This window comes from Sebastes fasciatus, chromosome 17 (assembly GCF_043250625.1).
Source record: "Sebastes fasciatus isolate fSebFas1 chromosome 17, fSebFas1.pri, whole genome shotgun sequence".
Taxonomy (NCBI): Eukaryota; Metazoa; Chordata; class Actinopteri; order Perciformes; family Sebastidae; genus Sebastes; species Sebastes fasciatus.
Genome location: NC_133811.1, coordinates 6,651,008 through 6,674,376, shown reverse-complemented (window position 1 = coordinate 6,674,376; position 23,369 = coordinate 6,651,008). Strand labels below are relative to the sequence as shown.

Sequence of the window (23,369 nt, the reverse complement as noted above, 5' to 3'; positions counted from 1 at the left end):
TTACTATCTGTTCTATGTACATATTATTTTCTTTTTTGTGGTTTAGGTTGTTGAAGTCTTTTTTATTAAGGAAACAATAAAAAGTGCAATGCAAAAATAAATAAATTAATACAAATAAATAATAATAAAAAGATAAATAAATAAAAGGAAAAATTAAAAAGTAAATAAATAAGGGAACAATAAAAAGATAAATAAATAAAGAAGCAAATTAAAACAGAAATATCAATTTATGTCACAATTGATAAATTTTTTTGCTGTATTTAATGACGTTTATTTATTTATCAAGACATTTAATTAGAACTTTGATTTTGGCAGGTTCTGTCCTCCATACTTGGCAACTTTCACTGTTTATATTACGCTGCATTAACGTCGCTACTCGACGAGTTGGGAGTGAGAATGTGTTGACCTTAAATCGGTTAAGAGATTTAATTTTCATCCGAACCTATAGTGTTTAAAGGTAGAGGGTGTTGTAGTTTGCAAAGCCCTTTAAAGGATAAATTTGGTATTTTTCAACCTAGAACCTAGAGAAACGTCTTATTTCTCTGTAGGGTTCTCTCCATAATGTTGTCCGACACTTATATCAATCTTTGCGGTCGGTGGCAAAAACCAGCCCTTTTAGTGGATGTAAACTGACAGCGCCAGGTTGCCCCGAACGATTACATTACAGCCCGTTTAGCAGCTGGCAGCTGCAGCGTTCTCCCTCAATACTGGACCAGTTTCAAAAAGTGTTGTCCCCATTAGACACTTGGACACAAAAAAAAACATGGGGAAAATACGGTCCAGGTTGAAAAATACCAAAGTTATTCTTTAAGGCAAATTGATGTTTTGTGATTTTAGCCTATAGAAATAAAATTGACTGGTTCCGTTACTGTAATTCTTACACACAATTTAATTTGAGAGCACTAATTTATGCTCTTAAATGCATTTAATTTCACCTCGTCTGGGCTTCAGGTACTTGTAACACACGGTGATAGATAGTTTATAGCATGTGACTGTTTGACAGATCTCTGGTAGCTACTGACATTTTGACCTCACAGGGACTGAAATACACAAACCCATAACACTTTCACAAGAGCAGTACAAAGCTAGATAACGCTAATTAACACGGTTACAAAGTCCATCGGGTCATCTCAGTGCTACCACGGCTCTATCAGGCTGCAGTGAGATATACAGTACAGTACAGCCACACAGCGCCGCATTCTGCTTTCACAGGCTGAGTAATAAAATTAATAATAAAGCAATTTCAGCCTGTCAGGAGGGTTAGAAACCCCCAGCAGGATTTACTTTCAGCTCTAGTCCCCAGGGGCCATTGAGCCTGTAAAGTGAACAAGCATAACTTTGCCAAAACACCCTCATAATTCAGCCTGCGAGGACCGAAGTGCAGGCGCAGCATGCAGCCGGGGCGCTGGCGAGGAGCCCAGCAGGCCTGGAGGAATCACCTGGCAGAGCTGCAGAGTCCTGTGACACCTGGACTAGACCATGCAGGTAAAAGAATAAACACCGGAGCACAGGAACATTTCTCACTGCCAACGATTTAATTATCTGATTACTAGAATGACTGTTAATCAACAGAAAAGACAGATGATGTAAAACCTCCTCACAATAGAGCCGGAGAAAATAAACCTGTCATTAGGTTTTTTCATTATTTTTTTTACTTTGGGCATAAAGTAGGGTGACCATATATTCAAACTTCATGATTACTGATATTAAGGCAATTATTTTTTGTATTACAAGTTTTCTGAAATGGTATTTTAAATATACAAATGAGGCATTATATTATTAAATAGCTCATTTGCATACATTTCCAGAACAGAAATCTGAACATGAGATAAAGCCAGGTTCAAAATGCTTGTTTCATTTTGTTGACATATTAGAGTCAAACGTCTTTACAGAGGGAACGTTGGATATCTCTTTTTATCACTCCATAAATCAAAAAATACTGTCAACAGCCAAGTTTTCAGTAATAAAATGTTGTATAAATCAGGCTATGAATGATATAAGAACAAACCCCTCTGTAAAAACCTTCAGATTACAGATAGGAATGAAACTGGAATGTTTGGTGGATGTAAGAGCTGCTGAAGTGAAGATTTCTAGCTCAGAGTCTTAGAAAACGTGATCACCGTGCAAATTTTAACTAATAGATGTCACCATGAATCTTCCCAAGTTGATTATGTACATTAAATTATGTTTTATAATACAAGTTTTATGAAATTGTATGTTTAAATATGCAAATGAGGCATCATCTACTGCTAACTTTCGGTGAATTTAGGAGAAATCTACAGACACAAATAGACAAATAGTAGTAAAATAAACACCTAAATGTGTCTAGTCTCAAAGAAGACATGTTATGGAAGCAAAATAGCCCAAAATATGCATGAAAAAACAATGTTTTTGCCTAATTCTATTAAATGATATAGTATTGTGGCTGTAATGAACACTGCAGCCTGTAGGAGCTGCTAGCAGAACTTGAACAAAAAGCAATAAAGGACTTCAGGTTGTAAAGTACAGTGTGTCTCTGTCTGTTACCTCATGTTACCGCTTATGAGTATTGTTATGTTTCTGTTTTCAGGTCTCTATTGAAAAGAGATCTGAATCTCATGAGGTTGATTTAATAAAGGCTAAAAAAAACAACACAGTTGAGCTTCTTTCATTTCCTCAGGTGAAAACCACTCATGGTCACTGCGACTGAAACATGAGGCAAAAAAACCCAACTGAACTGTGTCTTCAAAGCAGGACGGACAAACGAGGACATTTAGAAGCAAACAGCAGTGAACCCGGTGAACCTTCAGAGGACTGCCAGATAGCTGTGTCTGGGTTTGCCAGCATCCACACAACACAAAGGAGAGATTGAGTGTGTGTATTTGAAGCATTTATGAGGTGGAAAGTTTGGCCATTTGTCCAGTTATTGCATGTTAATTATTGTATTTGCAGAAAAAGCTGTTTGATAGTAACCTTCCCAACCAGGAAGGCCTTTTACTGTACGATTAATCATGAGTTTGAAACCTAACCGCGGACTGAGGGTTCCTTAGCGACAGAACAGACAGAGGACAACAGTCTAAAACCGGCACACACTCTCTGTATGACTAATCACAACACATGTCCAGCAAACATGTCCAACCAAAGTTCCAGTGAAATGCTCTCGTGGGTGTTCGGAAAATGTCTTACACTAAATAGACATTTACCACAAGAATACGGTAGAGAGAGCGACCGAAAGTTAGTCATGCCACATTTTTATGAAGACATAAATCCTCGTGATGTACATTTTTACGGATTACGTTTTGTCAAAGTGATGGAAGTTATGATTGAGAGTCTGTAACTGCTGCCTGCTTATCCCAGCTCGGCTCAACTACCTCTTAAATTTGAATTTTGTGGCTGCAGTAACTGACAAGATGGACAAATCTAACCTTCAAAACATCCCTTCAAAAGACTATTGGCGCAGTTTCCACCACATCTGGTGATGGACAACGTCTCAACGCTATGGAAAATAGGAGAAGCAGTCACCCAGTGCATGGTGGGAGTGTTGCGGTGAGTCAGACAAGGTCTGTATTTGCATAAAGCTGAAAAAACAAAATCAACTTTATGCAAACGAACCCGTCCAAGCTTGTAAAACTTGGACCAAACTGTCAATCTAGGCGATAAAGCGTTCTCCTCGCCGGATCTGGCGGACATGCAGCGTATGGGTGATGTCACCGATGCTACATCAATGTTATGGCCCTTTCAGACACAACGTTGTTTGAGCTGCTGGTAAAGTGTTCTAGATGGATATACATTTGTACATATACATTAATATGGTTGAAACCTTTTACCCACATGAGCTGACGTAGGTTTCTACATGATGACGCTGCTACATGGTCATATATTGTTATTCATAGTCAGTGTGTATTACCTACGGTAACTTTGATAGCGGTCAGCAGCACGCTCCCAGTTTGGAGAAGCAGACAGGAGTACCGGCACGGAAGCTAAGCGATGTACTGCTATGTGGACGCCACGTTAGCTCAGATCCGAAAATCATACAATAACACAAACTAACTACCTGATCGATGCAGCGATCGACCAGCAACCCCCGTGTCCTGCGATGTAAAATGACTGTTTTTGTCAATGTAGTCTAGTGGTTTTGAAGACAGCGATATAACGGCTTCAGTTTGCCGTCGGAACGGGCTGTCAGCGAGGTAAAGCGGTGAAAACATTCCAAATACAGTGTACCCGTACACTGATACTGATTTTTTTAAAACATTTTTCTGCTGCTCCCGTCCACAGCTTTACCTCGCCGTCAGACAGCCCTTTCAGACGGGGAACTGAAGCCGTTATATTGCTCTCTTCAAAGCCACCAGACTCCATTGACAAAAACAGTAATTTTACCTCGGAGTTTACACACAAACATTCTTGAATAATGTAATTAATAAATAGAATATGTAGAGATTATAAAACTACTTTTTCTTGAAAGGGGAACTCAATACACTACAATCAAAACACTACAGCAATCCAATCAGATAATATCACTATAGAGTACCGGCTCTCATCCAAAGTAATGCAAGGCTGTTTACATATTTTTATTCAAAATATGCCTTTTTCAGGCCCTAAAAAATAAATCTGAATTTTGAGCAAAATGTAAAACTAAGGCATAAAATATACATTTGGCAAGCTGCAGTGAAAGATCTAGAGCGAGAGAATGGAAACCGTCTCTCACTCACTCTGCAGGGACAGATGAAAAGAGAGGGTGCTAATGACTAAGACAAGACAGAAGAGATGGGGGGGAAACGGGCAGAAAATCAGCGTGGGAGGCTGGCAGGAGTGAAAACACTGCAAAGTGGGCTGCCACTTGTCCAGAGGTAACTCATCCTCCCACCACCTCCCTCTCTCCGTCCAAAATACTCTTGTTGCTGACCTACTTCCCCTTCCACGGAGATCTGATTCCTCTGCCAAGGATCCATCTGGTAGCCGATACACAAAGTGACGTTGCACATGTGCGAGCGAGCGAGCGCGTAGGCTGAACAGGAACACATCATGCTGCTCAGAGTGGACTGTTGAACCCTGACATTTTATGGATATGCTGGCATCTGTGGATTAATGCAGTCGCCCTACATCTCTGCTTGGTGAGAGAGTGGGTGATCTGATGTTCAGCATACTTCATGTATTAGTGCTTCGGTCTGTGAGTTTACCCAATGTTTTCCACAGCATCCATACTGAAAGACAGAGGTCCAGAAATGTGATGTCTTAAAGGTGTAAGGTGTAATTCCTGGCCACATGGTCTAACCAAATATGGGGGCAGCATTTCACCCATAGAAATAGAATGACAGTATAACGGACATTTAACTGTTTGCAGTGGTTATTTGACTGGTTCAAAAGAAGATGGCACTCAGCACTGTGCATTGACCTTAGAAATAGAATGAGTTAGCCCGCTACGGTCACAGTTCTTTGCAACGGTACACATGAAAATGTCCGCCGCTCTGTCAGGGGTGGAAGAAAATATTGTGATATTATGTTTTGGGATACTGTAAAGTAAACTTTTTAATTAAGATTTTATGCATATGGCAGTTTGTTCTCTATACTTTAGTTTTATAAAATGAGAATATAAAAATCACAATATATTGTAGGGCTAGGCAATATATCGATATTATATTGATATTGTGATATCAGACTAGCAGCAGCGATTCGCGGCAGTTTTGTAGGAAGGTCTGGGCGAGTCACTTTAATGGCACATTAACTGTGACGACTAACGTCTTTTGCTGCCTCATGGCTTGGTTGCACAGCTGTTGATCGGCAGTTATGTGATTGGCCACCGCAGTGTGACGTTGGGTTGCGTTTCTCCAAAAGTTGATTCTGTTTCTACTTTTCCCGCCGCAGCCCGCTGCGTTTTTTTTCCGGCACACCCTGCGGCTGCTGCAGCCACAGCCCAGACGCACAACTCCCATTAAAAATGTATGGAAAAACGTGCATCTTTGCCGCACCGCTTGATCTCATGTGAATGCAGCTTTAGCGATTAGCTGTAGCAACTCAAATTCAGTCAGCAGAAAAAAACGTAATAAATAATAAAACCTGGGTTGTAATAAAACAATTTTTTTCTGTAAAGTTTAACATTAACATTAGGATTCCAGATTTCATACTGTAATTTTGAACACAACCCACGAGTATAATGTAACGTAATGATGACTGCATATTTCAAGACGGATTTTGCTCTAATTAATTATGCAGTAAATATGTGGAAAAAGAGTTTATTTACTGTTGTATATTTCATATTTTCCTCTTATCAGATCAGTGCAAGTAATGGAGTGATCAGGTTTAAAACACCCTCTAAGCCAAAATGTGGCAGGATCTTTTTAGCAAAATGATTTTTTCTTATTTTTAAAAAACAATCTGAATCCAAAGTATCCTGATTACTGCTGAAGAGGACACCCTCCAACCCCATAGCAACCGCTGTCATATTTATAGTAATGAAAGCACAGGAGCGTTAACACAGTTCAAACCCAATGTGATACTAGAAATAGAAGACATTTACACTCGGGAGATAGACAGACAGAGAGAGAGAGAGAGAGACAGAGACAGAGACAGAGATAGAGAGAGTGAGAGAGTGAGAGAGAGAGAGAGAGAGAGAGAGAGAGAGAGAGAGAGAGAGAGAGAGAGAGACAGACAGAGAGAGAGAGAGGGGGGGGTGGAAAGGGGAAACATTTGCATAACAGCAACACATTAAATAAATGGTAGACACTGAGCGAGAGCTTCTGAGTACATTTGTGGTGAGTCATCTCATTTACAATTCTGCATATCAGAGCAGCCTCCAACACCTCCAGTAACAGTCCTCCCAATCAACCAGTGTGACCCCGGCAGAGAGCGACGGGGGTGCACAGCTCCACTTTACCTTATCGAGAGCCTCCCGCTCCAGCAGGTCCTGCACCGCCAGCAACTTGACGCTGGAAACAGAAAGAGAGGACGAGTTTTTACATTTACATATTCACAGTTTGAACACCCACATAAACCACAAACTGATTCACTCACTGGCTGAATGACCACCATTCAGACAGAGTAGTTTAACGGCACCCCGTGTAAACATTTGAATGTAATCATACCATCTGATGGCATGAGTTTTTTTTGTAGGAATATTAGATAGACCCACTGAAAATTGGCGCAGTGTGTGTGTCGTGGGATAACTTGTCTTGACTACCACACCGTCTTATTTGATAGCACCACTGGGGGGATGCCCCAGACGCTAAAGGTTGCCTCGGTGCGTCGGTATCAGACGCCGAGGGGCACCGACCAAGCTGCTGTATTTAACGAGTTGAGAGTGAGAACGGGTTGAAATGAGTTTGTTTTGTTTCTTATTAGTTCAACTTTTTATTTGAAAGAGGAAGATTGAGTTATTTCCTCTTTGAAAAGTGACATAGTCTGACAGCCATTTAGGTCCAAATTACTTAGTGAAAACATCCTGTTTTGTGTTTGTACATGCTTAAATGAATCATTAATAACCCATTGTATTACCTAAATGTCATTTTATCTAATCAACTTCCGCCTTTAGTTACGACATATACGAAGAACCAGGAAAAGAAAAATCACATTACCCAGATAAACTCAAACATTAAAATTCATAAAACCCAAGGAGAAGACGTGTCATGCTTCCCACGCTGTTTGATTCACAGATGGTTTCTAGGAAATACAGAGCTGAGACACAATAGCAAAGACGGAGACGAAAAACAGGAACATCTTTAAAAAGGGAAACTTTTTTTTCACTTAACTTCCGGTGGTACACCTAGCCATGCAGATATGGTAGTTTTGAAATGAAAATGTACAAATTGCACATTATACTAACAGCCTCCTGGTTCTCTGAATAAATCCACAACATTACTGTGAACACTTCTCAGAGGAACCACTTTTCTATAGATGAAACGGTGTGTTGTTATTTGAGTCAACTGAACCTTTAAGGAAACAATCACGGTTTTAGTGACACTTTTAAATCCAACCTAACTAGGGCTGTAAATCGATTAAAATATTTAATCATGATTGATCGCAAATTAATCTCACATTTTTTTATCCGTTCCAAATGTACCTTAAAGGGAGATTTGTCAAGTATTTAATACTCTTATCAACATGGGAGTGGGCAAATATGCTGCTTTATGCAAATGTATGTATATATTTATTAATGGAAATCAATTAATATTGTCCAGAAACCCTTACAGGTACTGCATTTAGCATAAAACAATATGCTCAAATCATAACATGACAAACAGTGTGTCAGTGTGTGCTGACTTGACTATGACTTGCCCCAAACCGCATGTTATTTAGCGTTATTTAGCCTCCTTCCCGACAGTCTATATGGCATTAGTACCAATGGATTCCTTAGGTTTTCTAGTTTCATATGATGCCAGTATCTTCACTCTAGCTTTAAAACTGAGCCTGCTACGACCTCCGAAATATCGATTGCGTTAATCCAATACAATACAAATTTGCGTTAACGTGTTATTATTGCGTAAACTTTGACAGCCCTAATCCTAACCCAAAGGTTTGCCACACTTTACACATTCCTACTTACAGTGAACATTCTGATAATGTTGGATTTTGACATAAACAGTCATGTTCCCTGATGCTAAAACCAGGGCTTTACTCTATTATCATGCACACAGTGAGAGTCAGACAGTGTTGACACAACAGATACCAGCCAAACTGGATCCTCAACAATCATAAACAGCCCATTTCCTCAAGGCAAATCCAAAGGAGTTTGGACTGGTGTCCTAATTTCTACCCGCCAGCGCATTATTGCGCTTGTGAAGGAGGGGCCTTTACAACCCAATAAACATTTATCTGTTTACTTTTTAAATGATTTTCCAGACCAACAGTCAGCACAATAAAAAAGCAATGCATCTCTGTGGGGGCACCGGTGCTTTACCTCCCGCCTCCGTTTGGCTCCGGAGAGGCTTTGCGATGCAATTTGCGACAGAATTGAGGAAAGCTTTTCTCCAGTATTTCATTTGGATTAACGTCTTTTACAAATGGCCTCCGCACATAAAGGAAGTCTTATATAGCGTTAAGAAGGGAAGGTCCGACAATCCTGCTAGTTGACACCCACAATCAGAGCCGTTTATTATATTAGAGCTAGAGGAGTTACACAAGGCATTATTCTAATCTAATGCACACTCTCACACAGCTCAGCCTGCAGCACCGTATGCTGAACTGATTCACTGTGGTGCAACACAATGAAACCAAGTTGGTGGCAATGCTTTGACCTCGTTCACCTCTAACCTACTAATCCAAAATAAGCCACACAGAAAATCACATTGCATAACGGTCTTTTCTATTAGTGAAGTGCTGCTGCTGCCGCTGCATTACAGAGGCTCTGTTACCACTCCACACTGACTCACATTCACTTTGCTGAGTGTTCAACACATGAAGCTCAGTGACCAGCACTAGCAGCACATGTAATGTGTAATCAGTCAGCACTTTCGATGGGGAACATAGAGGAGTTGCAACACAAATCCTCTACGTGGTTGTACACACGTCATGCTGCGAAGGCTGTGAAACTGTCGAGGGGACAAAGTCAGTCATGAGGAGAACACTTTCTGCGCTCGTGGACTGACCGCTCTGCCGTTATGCAGCATTCAGGTCATACAGGGAAGATGGCAGAGACCTCCCTACACCTAACAATACCACCTTGTATTGCAGGTTTTACAGAAAGTGGAGACAAATTCTCAAAGGGATAGTTCGGGTGTTTGGAAGTGGGGTTGTATGAGGTACTTATCCATAGTGTATTACCTACAGTAGATGACGGTCGGCATGCACCCAGTTTGGAGAAACAGACAGGACTAACCGCACGCAACCAAAGTAATGTACTGCTGTGGACGGGGGCCGGCAGCAAAATGTATTTTAGCCACTTCAAATAATCAATATCAGTTTAAGTGTACGCTATATTTAGAATATTTCACTGCTTTAGCTTGGTATCAGACAGCTATACAGTCTGTGTTTCCTACGGGGGAACTGAAGCCGTTATCTATGGTCCAGCGAAAGCCACCAGACTCCATTGAAAAAAACAGTAATTTTACCTCGCAGAGCACGGGGGGTTGCTGCATCCATCGTTTAGTTTGTTTGTGTTATTGTGTGACTTTGGTTACTTCGGATTGACAAAAGTCACATAATAGCACAAACAAACTAACCGATCGAGACAGTAGTAGACCGGCAACTCCTGTGTTCTGCGAGGTAAAAGTTGTTTTTTTAATGGAGTCTGGTGGCTTTGGCGAGAGCATAGATAACAACTTCAGTGACTGACGTCGCTGATACAAACAACTGATGTGTTCTAATGATACCCTTTTAGTTCAGCTGATGTATTAACAAAAAACAGTTGGCATTGCATTGTACCAGGACTTGTAAGTGAGCTTGCTACAGCCTCATGTTGAAGTAGTTCTAGGTATGTAAATCCTACAGCGCATTTCCACCAGATCCGGTGATGGAGAACGCCTCAACGTTTTCCATTCATTTCCTATGGAAAGCAGGAGAAGCAGTCCCCCAGTGCATGGTGGGAGTGTTGCGGCAAGTTGGAGAGGGTCTATATTTGCATAAAGTTGAAAAAAAATCTCTACTTTATGCAAATGAGCCCGTCCAGCGGGACACAACTGGCTTCACGAAACTTGGACCAAGCTGTGAAACTAGGCGATCTAGTTCTATTTCTCCCCGAAAATGTTTTCAGAAGTAGATTTTGGTGGATTGTTTAGACGGAATAACAGAAAGTTTATGAGCAGGCCGCCGTGTTGTTTCCTGTTTGAAATGATGAGCAGAGAACCAGGGAGAAATCGGCTCAAACAGGCCAGTCGAGTGGAGCGGCGAGTCCTCCTTGTGTCCTCGCCGGACCTTGTGGACATGTAGCTTCAATCCTTAACAGATTCACTGTGACTGGAATTAGAATCAATTAAAGCAGCTGCTGATGCATAATTCAGCGGGCCACTGCTAGTACAGTAGGTGAAGGATATAGAGGTGAAAATGGATCTCGATGTGTGGAAAGCTCAGGGCCTTTTACTATTATACTACTGTATGTTTTCAAGCTGTACAGGCTGATATGTTTGTGTACTGTTTAGTGGATTTAATGGTGTAGGTCATGTGGAAAAGGGAATGTCCAGCAAAACAACTTTTAAAAGCAACAACTTTGAAGTCGTTTGTTTGAATTTGTTATAGATGTTGTTGGCTCTTCTTACTCAACACACTCACATACTTTTGACTTCATGTTTTCCAGAAAATCACACAACAAGACTAAAGCCTGCTAGTCTGGAGGATAAATTACAAGACTGTTTGACACAACAAACTACATACTGAATATTTTGCAAGTTTTACAGCCTTAATTAATCTAAGGCATTCACCGGGGGCATGATGAATAAACAACGCGAAAATGCATGTTTGTAACCTAAAAATACATTCAGACTAGATTATCTATAGCAACCAGAAACTGAAAAGCCGTCAAATGACAAATACGAACGGTACATCTCTTTACATAGCAATACCATTAAATCTCTATTTACAAATGGGATCACCGGTTTCAACAATCCTCATTTCTACAGCTTGACCATGCGGACCCCGCCCGACTGAACAGCTCTCGCGTTACATAACGCTGCGAGTCGGAGCAGAAAGTTTGTCGCCTCCGTAATCAGCGAGTCCACAGATCCTGTTTTCAGAACAAACAGGCCTGCCGTCACAGAGACAATACCTCTTTTCCTCTACCGTAGGTGTGATCGCTCTGCACAATGAAAGAAACTCTCACAGAAACGCTGCTTCACTCCCGCTGGCTAAAGATCCTGATCCTCCCGTTTCCACTGGCAGGGATTCAATTCCCAGCACACCCTGGGGTTAACCTGAGCTTCGGCCGTGTCACGAAGACATGAAGGATAATGCTGAGTCGGGGATGCGGCGAGTGATTTTATTGTACTTCCAGGCCTTTTTAGAGGGTCGATAGAATTTGCTGTGTCTATAGGAGATACTCCTGATGCAAACAATATTTAAGAAAGTGCAAAAATACAAAGGTTGCAGACACAATTGCTCAGTGTCACCGCGACAACAGAGCGTATCGTCGATGCGGTGAATCTCTGTGTGCCGCTCTGCAGACACAAACACGACGAGATGAAGCAAAATCTTGCTCCGGCATCTGTCAGATTAAGGCAAATCTGAGGGCAGACACAAGGTTGCATAAGAAGTGACGAGCAGCGGCGGCGGCGGCGGAGATGACCTTGGACATAAATAATGTCTCTCAGGATTTTCTAGCCCTGAATGAGGAAAAGGCTCCAAGCTGCAGTTCACCACACATTTAAAGAGCACACCGCCTGATGGGGGGCTGACTGTGATCATAAATGCACTTCTGTTTTTTTCACTTCATATCACTGCTGATAGCAGCTCGGGGCCTATTACTATTATACTATGTTTTAAAGCTGAACAGGATGAGCCCGAAATATCCTGTACAGGCTGATGTGTTTGTGTACTGTTTAGTGGATTTAATGCTGTAGTCATGTGGAAAAGGGAATATCCAGCAAAACAACGCTGAACTTTGAAGTAGTTTGTTGGAATTTCTTATAGATGTCGGCTCTTCTTACTCAACACGAGCATGCTTTGTGAACTACGTTTGACTTCATATTTTCCCAGAAAATTACACAAGAAGACTAAATCCTGCCCGTCTGGAGGATGCAATGTTCAGCACACCCCACATTACAAGAGTGGTTGACACAACAACCAACATACTGACATATTAAAAGGTCTTTACACGCCAGGGGGGCGTGACGAATAAACGACACGAAGATGCGAAATACTCACCTGCGAATATTATACATCTTTAGTGCTTTGTGGTGCATTTCAGCCGCACATTGAATCAAATTTGTTTGGGTCCCTTACAAACACTCAGAACAGTACAAGACACAATGTTATTTAACACAACAGCGACGAAACACACAACACATAAGCAAACAAATAAACTAAATAACTAAGGGAAAATTAAAATAAGTATTAATAATACAAATAATAAGACGACAACCTTAGACGACACAATCAAATGAACAATGATCAATTTGTTGTGTAAAAATAGTCACTTTAGCTTGAAAGGTTTTCGTGTACGGAAGGAAATGGTTCTTCTATCGGCTCTGTGATCTGTGGCCTTGTGTACGGTCGCTGTCGGCTGAAAACCTTTCATTTCCAACATTATATAACATGAACATGAACAAAGATATACAGCTATGAACATGCATAGCTCAAGGGTAAAATGCACTCGCACCATAAAGTGTGTTGAAGGAATCCATTGGTACCAACCATGTCAAACTAGCTTGTCGTGACGGAGGTTAAATAACGCTCAAACTTACACTACATGTTGGCGAGGAAAAACTGTCATGGCTATTTTCAAAGGGGTCCCTTGACCTCTGACCTCAAGATATGTGAATGTAAATGGGTTCTATGGGTACCCACGAGTCTCCCCTTTACAGACATGCCCACTTTATGATAATCACATGCAGTTTGGGGGCAAGTCATAGTCAAGTCAGCACACTGACACACTGACAGCTGTTGTTGCCTGTTGGGCTGCAGTTTGCCATGTTATGATTTGAGCATATTGTTTTATGTTAAATGCAGTACGTGTGAGGGTTTCTGGACAATACTTGTCATTGTTTTGTGTTGTTAATTGATTTCCAATAATAATATATACATACATTTGCATAAAGCAGCATATTTGCACACTCACATGTTGATGAAAGTATTAAATACTTGACAAATCTCCCTTTAGGGTACATTTTGAACAGATAAAGAAATGCGATTAATCATGGACAATCATGCGATTAATCGCGATTAAATATTTTAAGGATTGTCAATATCAATCTTACGTGCTGTACATACAGTATATAGACATCTGTACATGTACATTCTGTACATAATCATAATCATACAGCCCATGTATTTCTTTGCACTATTTCTATTGTTTACAGTTTATAGACATTTTATTTCTTATTTTATTGTTGGTCATTGGCGCTTATTATATATATTGATATAAATATTTATAAGAGAGAGAGAGATGCAAAAAAAACTGAGTCAATTTCCTCGTATCTGCACACATACTTGGCAAAAAAATCAGATTCGGATTCTTCTCACTTTCACTAGTACTTCTAAGGCAATGGATCTTTGGTTCTAATCCCACTGATTAAAGTGAAGTTGCATTTAGCTTACTAGTGACCATAGTGAGTCGGTTTGATTTGCTGCTGTAGGAGACAAACAAGCCCAAATCAGCTTTGTTTAGCAAAAGAAACGGGGGGGTTGGAAGCACTGTATTGGCCCGAGTGACTCCTGGCTGGCAGGGCTTGCTGGGCAATGCCCCTAACTCACTGTCCACCCACAATAAAATGCTGCGCCAATGGAAATTTCCACATGAGCACCCAACACCCTGCGTCAGCTCAGCACAGACCTCCTTTGCAGCACCCCCATCCTCATGACCTCAGCACCCACGCTGCATGGCCCTCAATCTCACTGGATTCCTTCAGTGAATCTCGGTGAGATTCAAGTCGCCAACATCACTGAAAATGACACGCTTATGTGTGTGTCTCTGATGGCTCTGTCAGTCTGTGAAGGGATTAAAAGAGCGTGTGTCGCCGCTGCCAAACTCTGTGCCTGCCTATCTCATAATCCAGGCCTAATATACAGACCACAGATGTTGGGTGCATCATCTCGACAGCTGCGCCGGGCTCGTGTACAGTACGTTTCAGTCAACAGATTTAAAAGCGGAGATGTGCACAGTCTCGGTTGCTCACTAAGCCTGGGAGTGGCTCTGCTGAGGGTGAAAAATTTATTTTGTGGTATCAAAGAATGGATGGCACTCTGTGTTGAACTGTTTACCACATCCTAGTTGCAAATGATTTGCTTCATTGGTGTAATTATGGTAAACAAGTTACATCGTGGTTAATGACAACAGGCCATTATGACATGACAGCAGCATTCTTAAAAAATGTTAAAAATTATAGATATAGTGTAGCTCCAAATTTGGGGAAATTAACTTATTTGCTTTCTTTCCAAGAGTGAGACGAGAAAATCGATATCACTCTCATGTCTGAGCTTTAAAGGGGTAGTTTGGGTGTTTTGAAGTTGGGTTGTATGAGGTGCTCATCCATAGTCAGTGTATTACCTACAGTAGATGACGGTCGGCACGCCCCCAGTTTGGAGAAACAGACAAGGAGTACCAGCATAGGAACAAAGTAATGTACTGCTGTGGACAGGGGCAGCAGAAAAATATGTTTTAGCCACCTAAAAGATAGACTCACCTACTGTATAAAAGTGTACGCTATATTTAGAATACTTTGGCCGTTTTACCTTGCTGTCAGACCGCCCTTTCTGACGGGGAACTGAAGCCATTGTATCCATCTATCTATGCTCTCGCCAAAGGCACCAGACTCTATTGAAAATTACAGTAATTTTACCTCGCAAAACATAAGGGTTGCTGGTCTACCGCTGCCTCGATTGGTTAGTTTGCTTGTCTTATTATGTGACTTTGGTTAGTTCGGATTCACCAAAGTCACACAATAGCACAAACAAAATAACCAATCGAGGCAGCGGTAGGCCAGCAACTCCCGTGTTCTGCGGCGTAAAATCACTGTTTTTTTCAATGGAGTCTGGTTGCTTTGGTGAGAGCATAGATAAATCATTCAGTTCCCCGTCGGAAACATTAACTGTATAGCTGTCTCAAGGCAAGATAAACCGGCAAAAATATTCTAAATATAGCGTACACTTAAACTGATATTGATTTTTTTAGGTGGGCCTTTTTTTCAGGTGGTTAAAATATGTTTTGCTGTTGCCCCCGTCCACAGCAGTACATTGCTTTGCTTCTGTGTCTATACTCCCGTCTGCTTCTCCAAACTTGGGGGTGCGCCGACCGCCATCTACTGTAGGTAATACACTGACTATGGATAAGTACCTTGTACAACCCCACTTCAAAGCACCCAAACTATCCCTTTAAGTACAAAGCTTTGTGTAAATCTTTCCCCTGCTTCCAGTCTTTGTGCTAAGCTACACTAACCCCAATACACATGAGCATGTTTGCCATAAAGTTGAACTATTCCTTTAAGACTACAGTTCCCACAGCCTTCCTTCATTGAGACAGACATTTCAAACAGGCTTGAAGCAGGAACCAACCCCCTTCTATTGTTTCTCCACCAATGTTTTACAGACAGTACAGCAGGAAAAACATCTACTTTATGACAAATAATATCTGACCGAAAGCCATAAAAATTCCATCATGACTCATATAGTCATTCAAGTAATCAGTAATCAAGCTGATTAGAGTGCAGCACAAAGAAACTGTGACTGTAACAACATCTTTATACATCACACATCATCGAAAAGCATGATTCATTAATTATTTATATTTTGAAATGTGCAGTTGTGAAAAATATCAAACTTAACGGTGCAAAATGAACCAGAACAAGTTCTGTATGTTGTCCAAATTGTGCTCTTGACATATTATGTTTTCTTTTTTTGCAGCCACACCTAGCCTCATGTGTGAATGGAAGGGATGGATGTTCAGGGAAATTTGTATCGCCAATTTCCTTCCCTTAAGACCGAGTAACACTGCATGGAAAATGCCGGTACGGCTGTGTTATGAACAAGCGCCAACCTCCTGTTCTGAAAAGTGAAGCCAATGCAGAAGTGTCTTAAACTTGCATTCTTTCTAATGGCCAGTAGCAAAGCTTTAACCCTTTCATGAACTGAAAACACACCATTGAAGGGTTAAACAACTCAAGAGACTGGACAACGCTGTGGTAGCGACCTGTCAATCACAAAGTAGCCACGCCCTAAAGCATCCCCTGCTTTATGGTCTATCTGACTCTAAATGGGACCATCATTTACTAAATGAACATCATGCTGTATTGAAGAAGACTTGAAATTAGCGATTGAGACCATAAACTCATGTTTACAATGTTTACTGAGGTCATAAATCAAGTGAGAAGTAGGGTCATTTTCTCATAGACTTCTATACAATCAGACTTCTTTTGCAACCAGAGGAGTCGCCCCCTGCTGGCTGTTAGAAAGAATGCAGGTTTAAAGCACTTCCGCCAAAGAACGTATATTGCCAAGAATAGAAAGTCAATTGATCGTTATATTGCAACATCAGCGCCCAGCAGCAGAGCTATGCTTCCGCCATTTTGGACTGAAAGCGACTACCGGACGCCAGCAAATAAAAACTAAACTAAAAAGTGCTGTTCAAAAGTATTTCTATTCTATTGTCATATTCTACCAAAATGGTCTTTGCTTCTGCATTGACATTCACTTTTCAGACCCCGGAGTTGCCCACTGGCTACAATGAATAAGGTAGGTAGCCTACAAACTGATGTTAGCAGTGCACTTTTCCCCCAGTGGAAGCCAATGTGCAACAAAAGACATGTCTCAGTAGAGTACTGTAGATAAGAAGGAGACATCTGGGTTGTTGCTTGTTGTGTTGTGTCTCAGGCTGCTGTCTGGCTGTTATTCAGTGCGACTGTCTGATGATGGTGATGTAATACGTTTAAAATAAAACTGTTTAATTGGCTGTACGCTAAGAAGTTCAACACGTACTCCGACGGGAACCGACGGCATTCCAGCTGATGTATACAATGAGACGCTCTGTGTACAGTAAATGCAGCCATTTACTGATTTTCTCGAGTGGTTTTACAAGCCTGTATAGTCCTCAGTAGAGAATTGATAAGCTAAACAAGGAGCAGAAGCAGATCTGATTAGAGTAATGTGATTAACAAGGGAACGACTACAACAGCTGCCGTCTGTACGCCTGTCACTCAAAGACCAGGAATATCAGCAGCAACTCATTAGCATATAATTGGCTTTAGTGGCTAAACACAAGGAGGCTGGGCTATCATCCGTTAGCCACCGCTGCTAACAACATGAAGGAAAGGTTGAGATATGAAATGTGAAAGGCAAGACAGTAAGATGTTCATCTCCTCATTGGGCCTGGATTTCAGTCAATGCAATAGCTATAGATTCTGGGGTAGTATGATTTGATAGCCTGTATTCTCTCAATATGATCTGTCAGATACACTTCGGAGTTCAGTAAGGAAATAAAACCTAACACAAACCCACAGAAAGCACGGCTACGAGACCGCCTGGTGTCTTCCTTTTTCCCGCTGTCCTGCAGTTAACTACTAGCTAGCTTTCAGTAGCAACTACTACTTCCTCACGTGAGCCATCCGTCTCCTATCATCGTCAGCCCTGTCAGCAAGGTCAGGGGTCGAATACAGACATAGCAGCAATGAAAACAAACCCTGGCGACTTGACTTGTGATGGAAAAAGTCAAAACAACCTTGAGTAACCTTGTGGCTTCAAGGTTCAGCTTATTTGGGTCATGAAATTGACACTGACATATGAGCTAATTTCTCCTTTTGACTCGTGTTTCAATGTCAACTATGTTCACGGTACTCTCAGTAATGAGAAGTAACTGAACTAGTTGAAGTTCAAAAAGGTGTGGGAGCCATTATTGTGTACTTTAAAGAAGGTCATGTTTTGGTAAATTACATAATCAGACCGTGCCAGGAGCTTAATGAGACATGTGTGAGCTAACATTATTGATTACTGACTAATTTAATAGTCTACCTCCGAAGAAAGAGTGTTGCTAAAATATTAGCGTAAGTTTAGAGCGTTATTTAGCCTCCTTCCCGACAAGCTCGTATGACATGGTTGGTACAAATGGATTCCTTACGTTTTTTAGTTTCATATGATACCAGAATCTTCACTCTAGCTTTAAAAATGAGACCGATACAACCTAAAAATCACAAGTTGTGTTAATGTGTTAAAGAAATTAGTGGCATTAAAACGAATTTGCGTTGATGCATTATTATCACGTTAACTTTGACAGCCCTAGTGAATACATTTTCCCAAAATGTGGGAATATTCCTTTCACTTGTTCAAAGCCATAACAAAAGTCATGTCAATGAACTGCACACTGCAAGCTCATGTTTTCCGGCCTGCCTCGTCCATAATGACTCATACGAAAGGATATCAAAGGGGTGACAAATGCGACTAACGTTGGTGAGCCCGGCGTTCTCTGGAAGGATCACTTCCTCACCGCCGTTCTGTAACTCAATTTCATGTTTTGATACCTCCCGTGTGCAGTCAGGTAGGTGGATATGTAAACTGGATGAATATAAGCTGTCATAATGCGTTTGGACAGAGAGGCTGGATGTTGTTTGTTGCATGTAATTCTTGCTTCATGCAGCTTGGAAGTTGCACAGTACTGTAAGACACATTGGACAACACCGGGAATGTTTCAACACTAAGGCAGCCAAATTATTCTCTGTGACACAAGAAAAGAAGCACAGACTGATGAAGCACAAAAAGCAAACAGAAAATGTCCTCCTACAAACTGTCATGTAGAAAGAGAGGAGCGGAAACACGGCTTTTCCCCGCGGCAGCCGCATTTTCTCTGAATCAAGTGAGTCCCTGTCAGCTCGCATCTACACCTTGATCCAGATTGGCCCTGCTGTTAAGCGCTAATGGCGACTCTTTCACTTCCCTTCAGCCCAGTGTGTGAGGCTGACTAAAGGCAGGCTGATTATTAACATCAGCAGGCTGCGGTGGCTGAGCGCAGTTAGCTGTGTAACCTATTGTAGGCGGGAGTTCATTGAACTCTGGTAGCTCTCTGCTTGTGCCTGGAGGAAAGCCAGGAAGTGTGTAAACTCAGCCTGGATCTTGTGATTGCTCCCACAGCGCTGCGCAAACACACCGGATCACCTCTACAGCCTCCTCCTCCTCCATAACAATGATCCCTATAATATTATCACCATTAGGCTTGTTACCCATGGCTTGGGAACACAGGAAGTGGGATGCATAAGTGAGGGAAGTGGTGGAGATTTACAAGAGGGTGGGTGGGTTTGGCAGGAGATGGAAGAAGAGGGAGATATGGAGGGAGATCGCAGATGACGCCAAAGGTAATCAAACAAAAACACATGACAGATGCTCCTTGATCACACAAATCAGTCATGTGAGGTTCCAAACTTTACCTAAGGCAGTTTGTACTGGGTGTGGTGGAGCTGATGGTTTAATAACCAGGGATGACTGCAATCCTCTTATATGAAATCATACCACACCAAACCCTTTTCAGAAAGTTGAACGTTTTGTGTGGCCTTCATTATCAGCAAGTCTATAGCTGCCCAGAGGTATGAAGGCCTCAGTGTGATTGTTGAATTGTCTAACAGCATCTGGCCATTTTTGTAACTCTCCAAAACAAACAACGCAGTAGCAGTGAGTGACCAGGTGTGGAAGTAGCACCAGCACCTTCGCATGAAAAGGCGTACGAATGCCACGATAATGCGCAAGGCATTTAGCGTGCAATAAGAACGCCTTTCTTGCTTTGGGCGTGTCATTTGTACGCCATGTAGTCTGTACTGACTGCAATGTAAACACATCCATGTAAATAAGCTAAGCTCAGAGCTAGTGACGTACAATAAAAATTAGAAAGAATGCTTATGGCGGGCGAGAGTGGAGGTCGATGGGTCCAACAAACACAGGACTTTCAAGCAGGAGACCGGTGTTCAAGATGTTTGTGATGGGTTTTCCGTTCAAAAGCAACACTGTGAATGCTTTCAAGAGGAGACTGAAAGTGTGGGCCACTATCCATTATGTCGAGACTGCAAAGACACACCAAAGACAGAGTTCTGATCCGCAAGGATCGTGAGTGTCCGCACGGCCAAAGTTTCATCTGTGTGTGCACATCAAACATTTCCGTACTACGTGGATGGGACGGATCAGTGCAGTCACAACAAATTGGTGGTACTATACTACAAGTGATAGCGTAGCGATCTACTGTGCATGTGTTGAACGCGTCCTCCAAGCGGACAGTATAAACAGACCTACTACCTGTACGTGTCCCTGGTGTCTGCAGCTCTCTGTGTACGCTTCCGTTTGGGAGTATAACCAAGGCTTAAAGCCTCCTGACACACCAAGTCAGCTTTAAAGAACTAAACTCTCTCCTCAAAAGCATTCTTGGTGTTGCACTTAGTGTTCAACATGAAAAGTGACAGAAGTGTGAGGAATAACTTGAAAGAAAAGTTCACACATTGCCGTCTTCCACACCTCCCCATTCGCAGCATACAGCGGGCATAGTTGTTGAACTGTCTGGTTTGGAATGTTACAAAAATTTTCATGACGATTCCACCTTCAGAAAAGGGGTTTCAGACACTATTAGGAGATCCGACAAGCACTTTGTTCAAAGACTACTAAAACCTTTAGGCCGCTTCATATCCCCGCAAAGACTAAAACCAACGGCTACCTCGACTTCAACATGCATCTACATTCTGAGCCTGCATCAAAGAAAATAACTAGTATTAGAGCGTTATTTGTTCTCCAAAGTGACGAGACAGAAAAAGAACAAGCCAACCAGTTTCACACCGCTGTGAATGTAGCTGAACAGTACCGTCATATGCTCGAAATGCAAATTGACAATATGTCTGATTAAAAAATTGGTAAATCTTGTTGGTGTTTTTTGTTTAGCAAAAGTTGGCACTGTCAGCCAATAGTCTTTTTCTTGTAAAAAAAAAAGAAGAAAAGGAAAAGAGAATAAGGAAGTGTACAAAATCACTGATTCAAAGACTCATCAGCCACTCAGACAGCTTTCTCTCATCGCTTCAACATGTTGAATCAGCCAAACAGCCTCTGATAAGGGCTAATAGGGCTGAACTAAGTAGCTACTCAGGGCTCCGCAGTGACCAAGACGCTGTCCAAACGAGACAGAAAAAGGGACATTTTAATGTATTTCCTTGCTCAGATCCCTTGTGCAATATCTCCAAAGAATGATAACAAAAATAGCCTGAGGAGCATTGAAATAAACCCATCGTTCAGGTGGAGCTTCCACAGAAAAGCTTCATACTAGCCAGCTATTGAGAATAGGAATGATGGCATGATCAGACAACAGACCTGTTAAGCTAGCTAGCTTACTTGATGCCACTTGGTGATTTGATGACATGTTGCAGAAGGAGTCCTGAGCAGAATCACCTTGCAGAACATGACCAATAAGGCGCATTGAAATGTTAAGATCTTAGACCTAGGAGCAATTATTTCAATATCATCCGATTTTTAGACTCGTTTGTGAAGCTGCAACGATTAGTTGACTAACCGATTAGTCGATCGTCAACTGTGATTTTTCATGCAAAAATGGCAGAAAATGCTGTTTTCAGCATCTCAGATATGGAGTTTTCCTGCTTTTCTCTGTTTTATATCATATTTAAACTGAATATCTTTGGGTTTGGGACAAAACAAGACATTGGACTAGAAATTTGGATGGATATTTTTCACTATTTTCTGACATTTTATAGACCAAACAATTAATCGATTAATCTAGAAAATAATCAGCAGATTAATCGATAATGAAAATAATCATTAGTTGCAGCCCTAATTGTTTGACACTGATTTCTAGTCCATGACATATGAATTGATGATGAACTGATGAGCAGAGGCAGAGGATTCGACAGAGGTATTTAGTCACGTTCAATGAAGTATGTATGTTTTCTTTTAAGCAAAGTAACATTAAAATGACTGATTTTCAAATGGAGTTTGGTACGACGGCCTCTCCATACGACAGAGAACCGAATGTTGATGTTGTAGGATGGACCATATGATGGCGGCATTGCAGAGGATACTAATTTTACTGGCAGTGACAGTTTCAGACGTCACAACATGTGCTGCAGGAATGCCCCACAGTTCATGACCAAGCAGGTCAGGGCTCACCACCCAAAGGAGGTTACTGCACCGCTCCAGGCACCCACAACTGGCAAACTGACAGTGAGAATGGGAAAGTCTGGTCACACCCTCCTCAAGAAGAGGTGTGTATTAATAACAACGAATAAATTGAAGAACATGGCGAGCAGAACAAAGTAAATATCTTGTGTATGTCGTATCATGCTGAGCGATCTCAGGCCTGAGCTACAGTAGAGCTCTTAGACAAGGTGAGCCGAGCAGCTCGTTGTCAAGCAAATACATGCAGAATCCCTTTGAATTGATCTTGTTATTCATTGACTGGAACCCGACACTGTAACACTGCTCTCAGAGTTATCAGGGCAGATTAACCTGGATTCACTGAGGCCTATTTTCCTGTTATCTGCATAAATGCTGCACTCAGGGCAAAAGAACATTGTAACCTTAAGTCGTCCACTGCTCTTCACTCGTTTTCTTCACAAGTGAGACTTGTCAAACAACAACGCTGTCAATCACAGAATCAGAGATGTTGCATCAGACTCAAAGTTTCGTTTTTTTTGGGCCTAGAAACCTGCTGCTGTGACAGTATTGGATTGTAGCCTTGTGGAGAGCCTGTATTGGAAATGTTACTCTGTTCCATTATATTCATGCGTCACCTTTTCTTGCTTTGTGTGTATTAAAGTTATACCGGCTTTATAAACTGCTGCAGACTTTAT

General features: G+C 41.5%; 1 protein-coding gene across 1 annotated transcript in view; it reads right to left on the bottom strand.

Moving 5' to 3' along the window:
• Positions 1-23,369, bottom strand: part of eepd1 (endonuclease/exonuclease/phosphatase family domain containing 1) — a 34,433-nt gene that overhangs the window by 8,032 nt on the left and 3,032 nt on the right. The window contains exon 3 of the mRNA XM_074613974.1: positions 6,854-6,905. Within this exon, the coding sequence (XP_074470075.1) occupies positions 6,854-6,905 (52 nt within the window). The remainder of the gene's footprint in view (positions 1-6,853; positions 6,906-23,369) is intronic.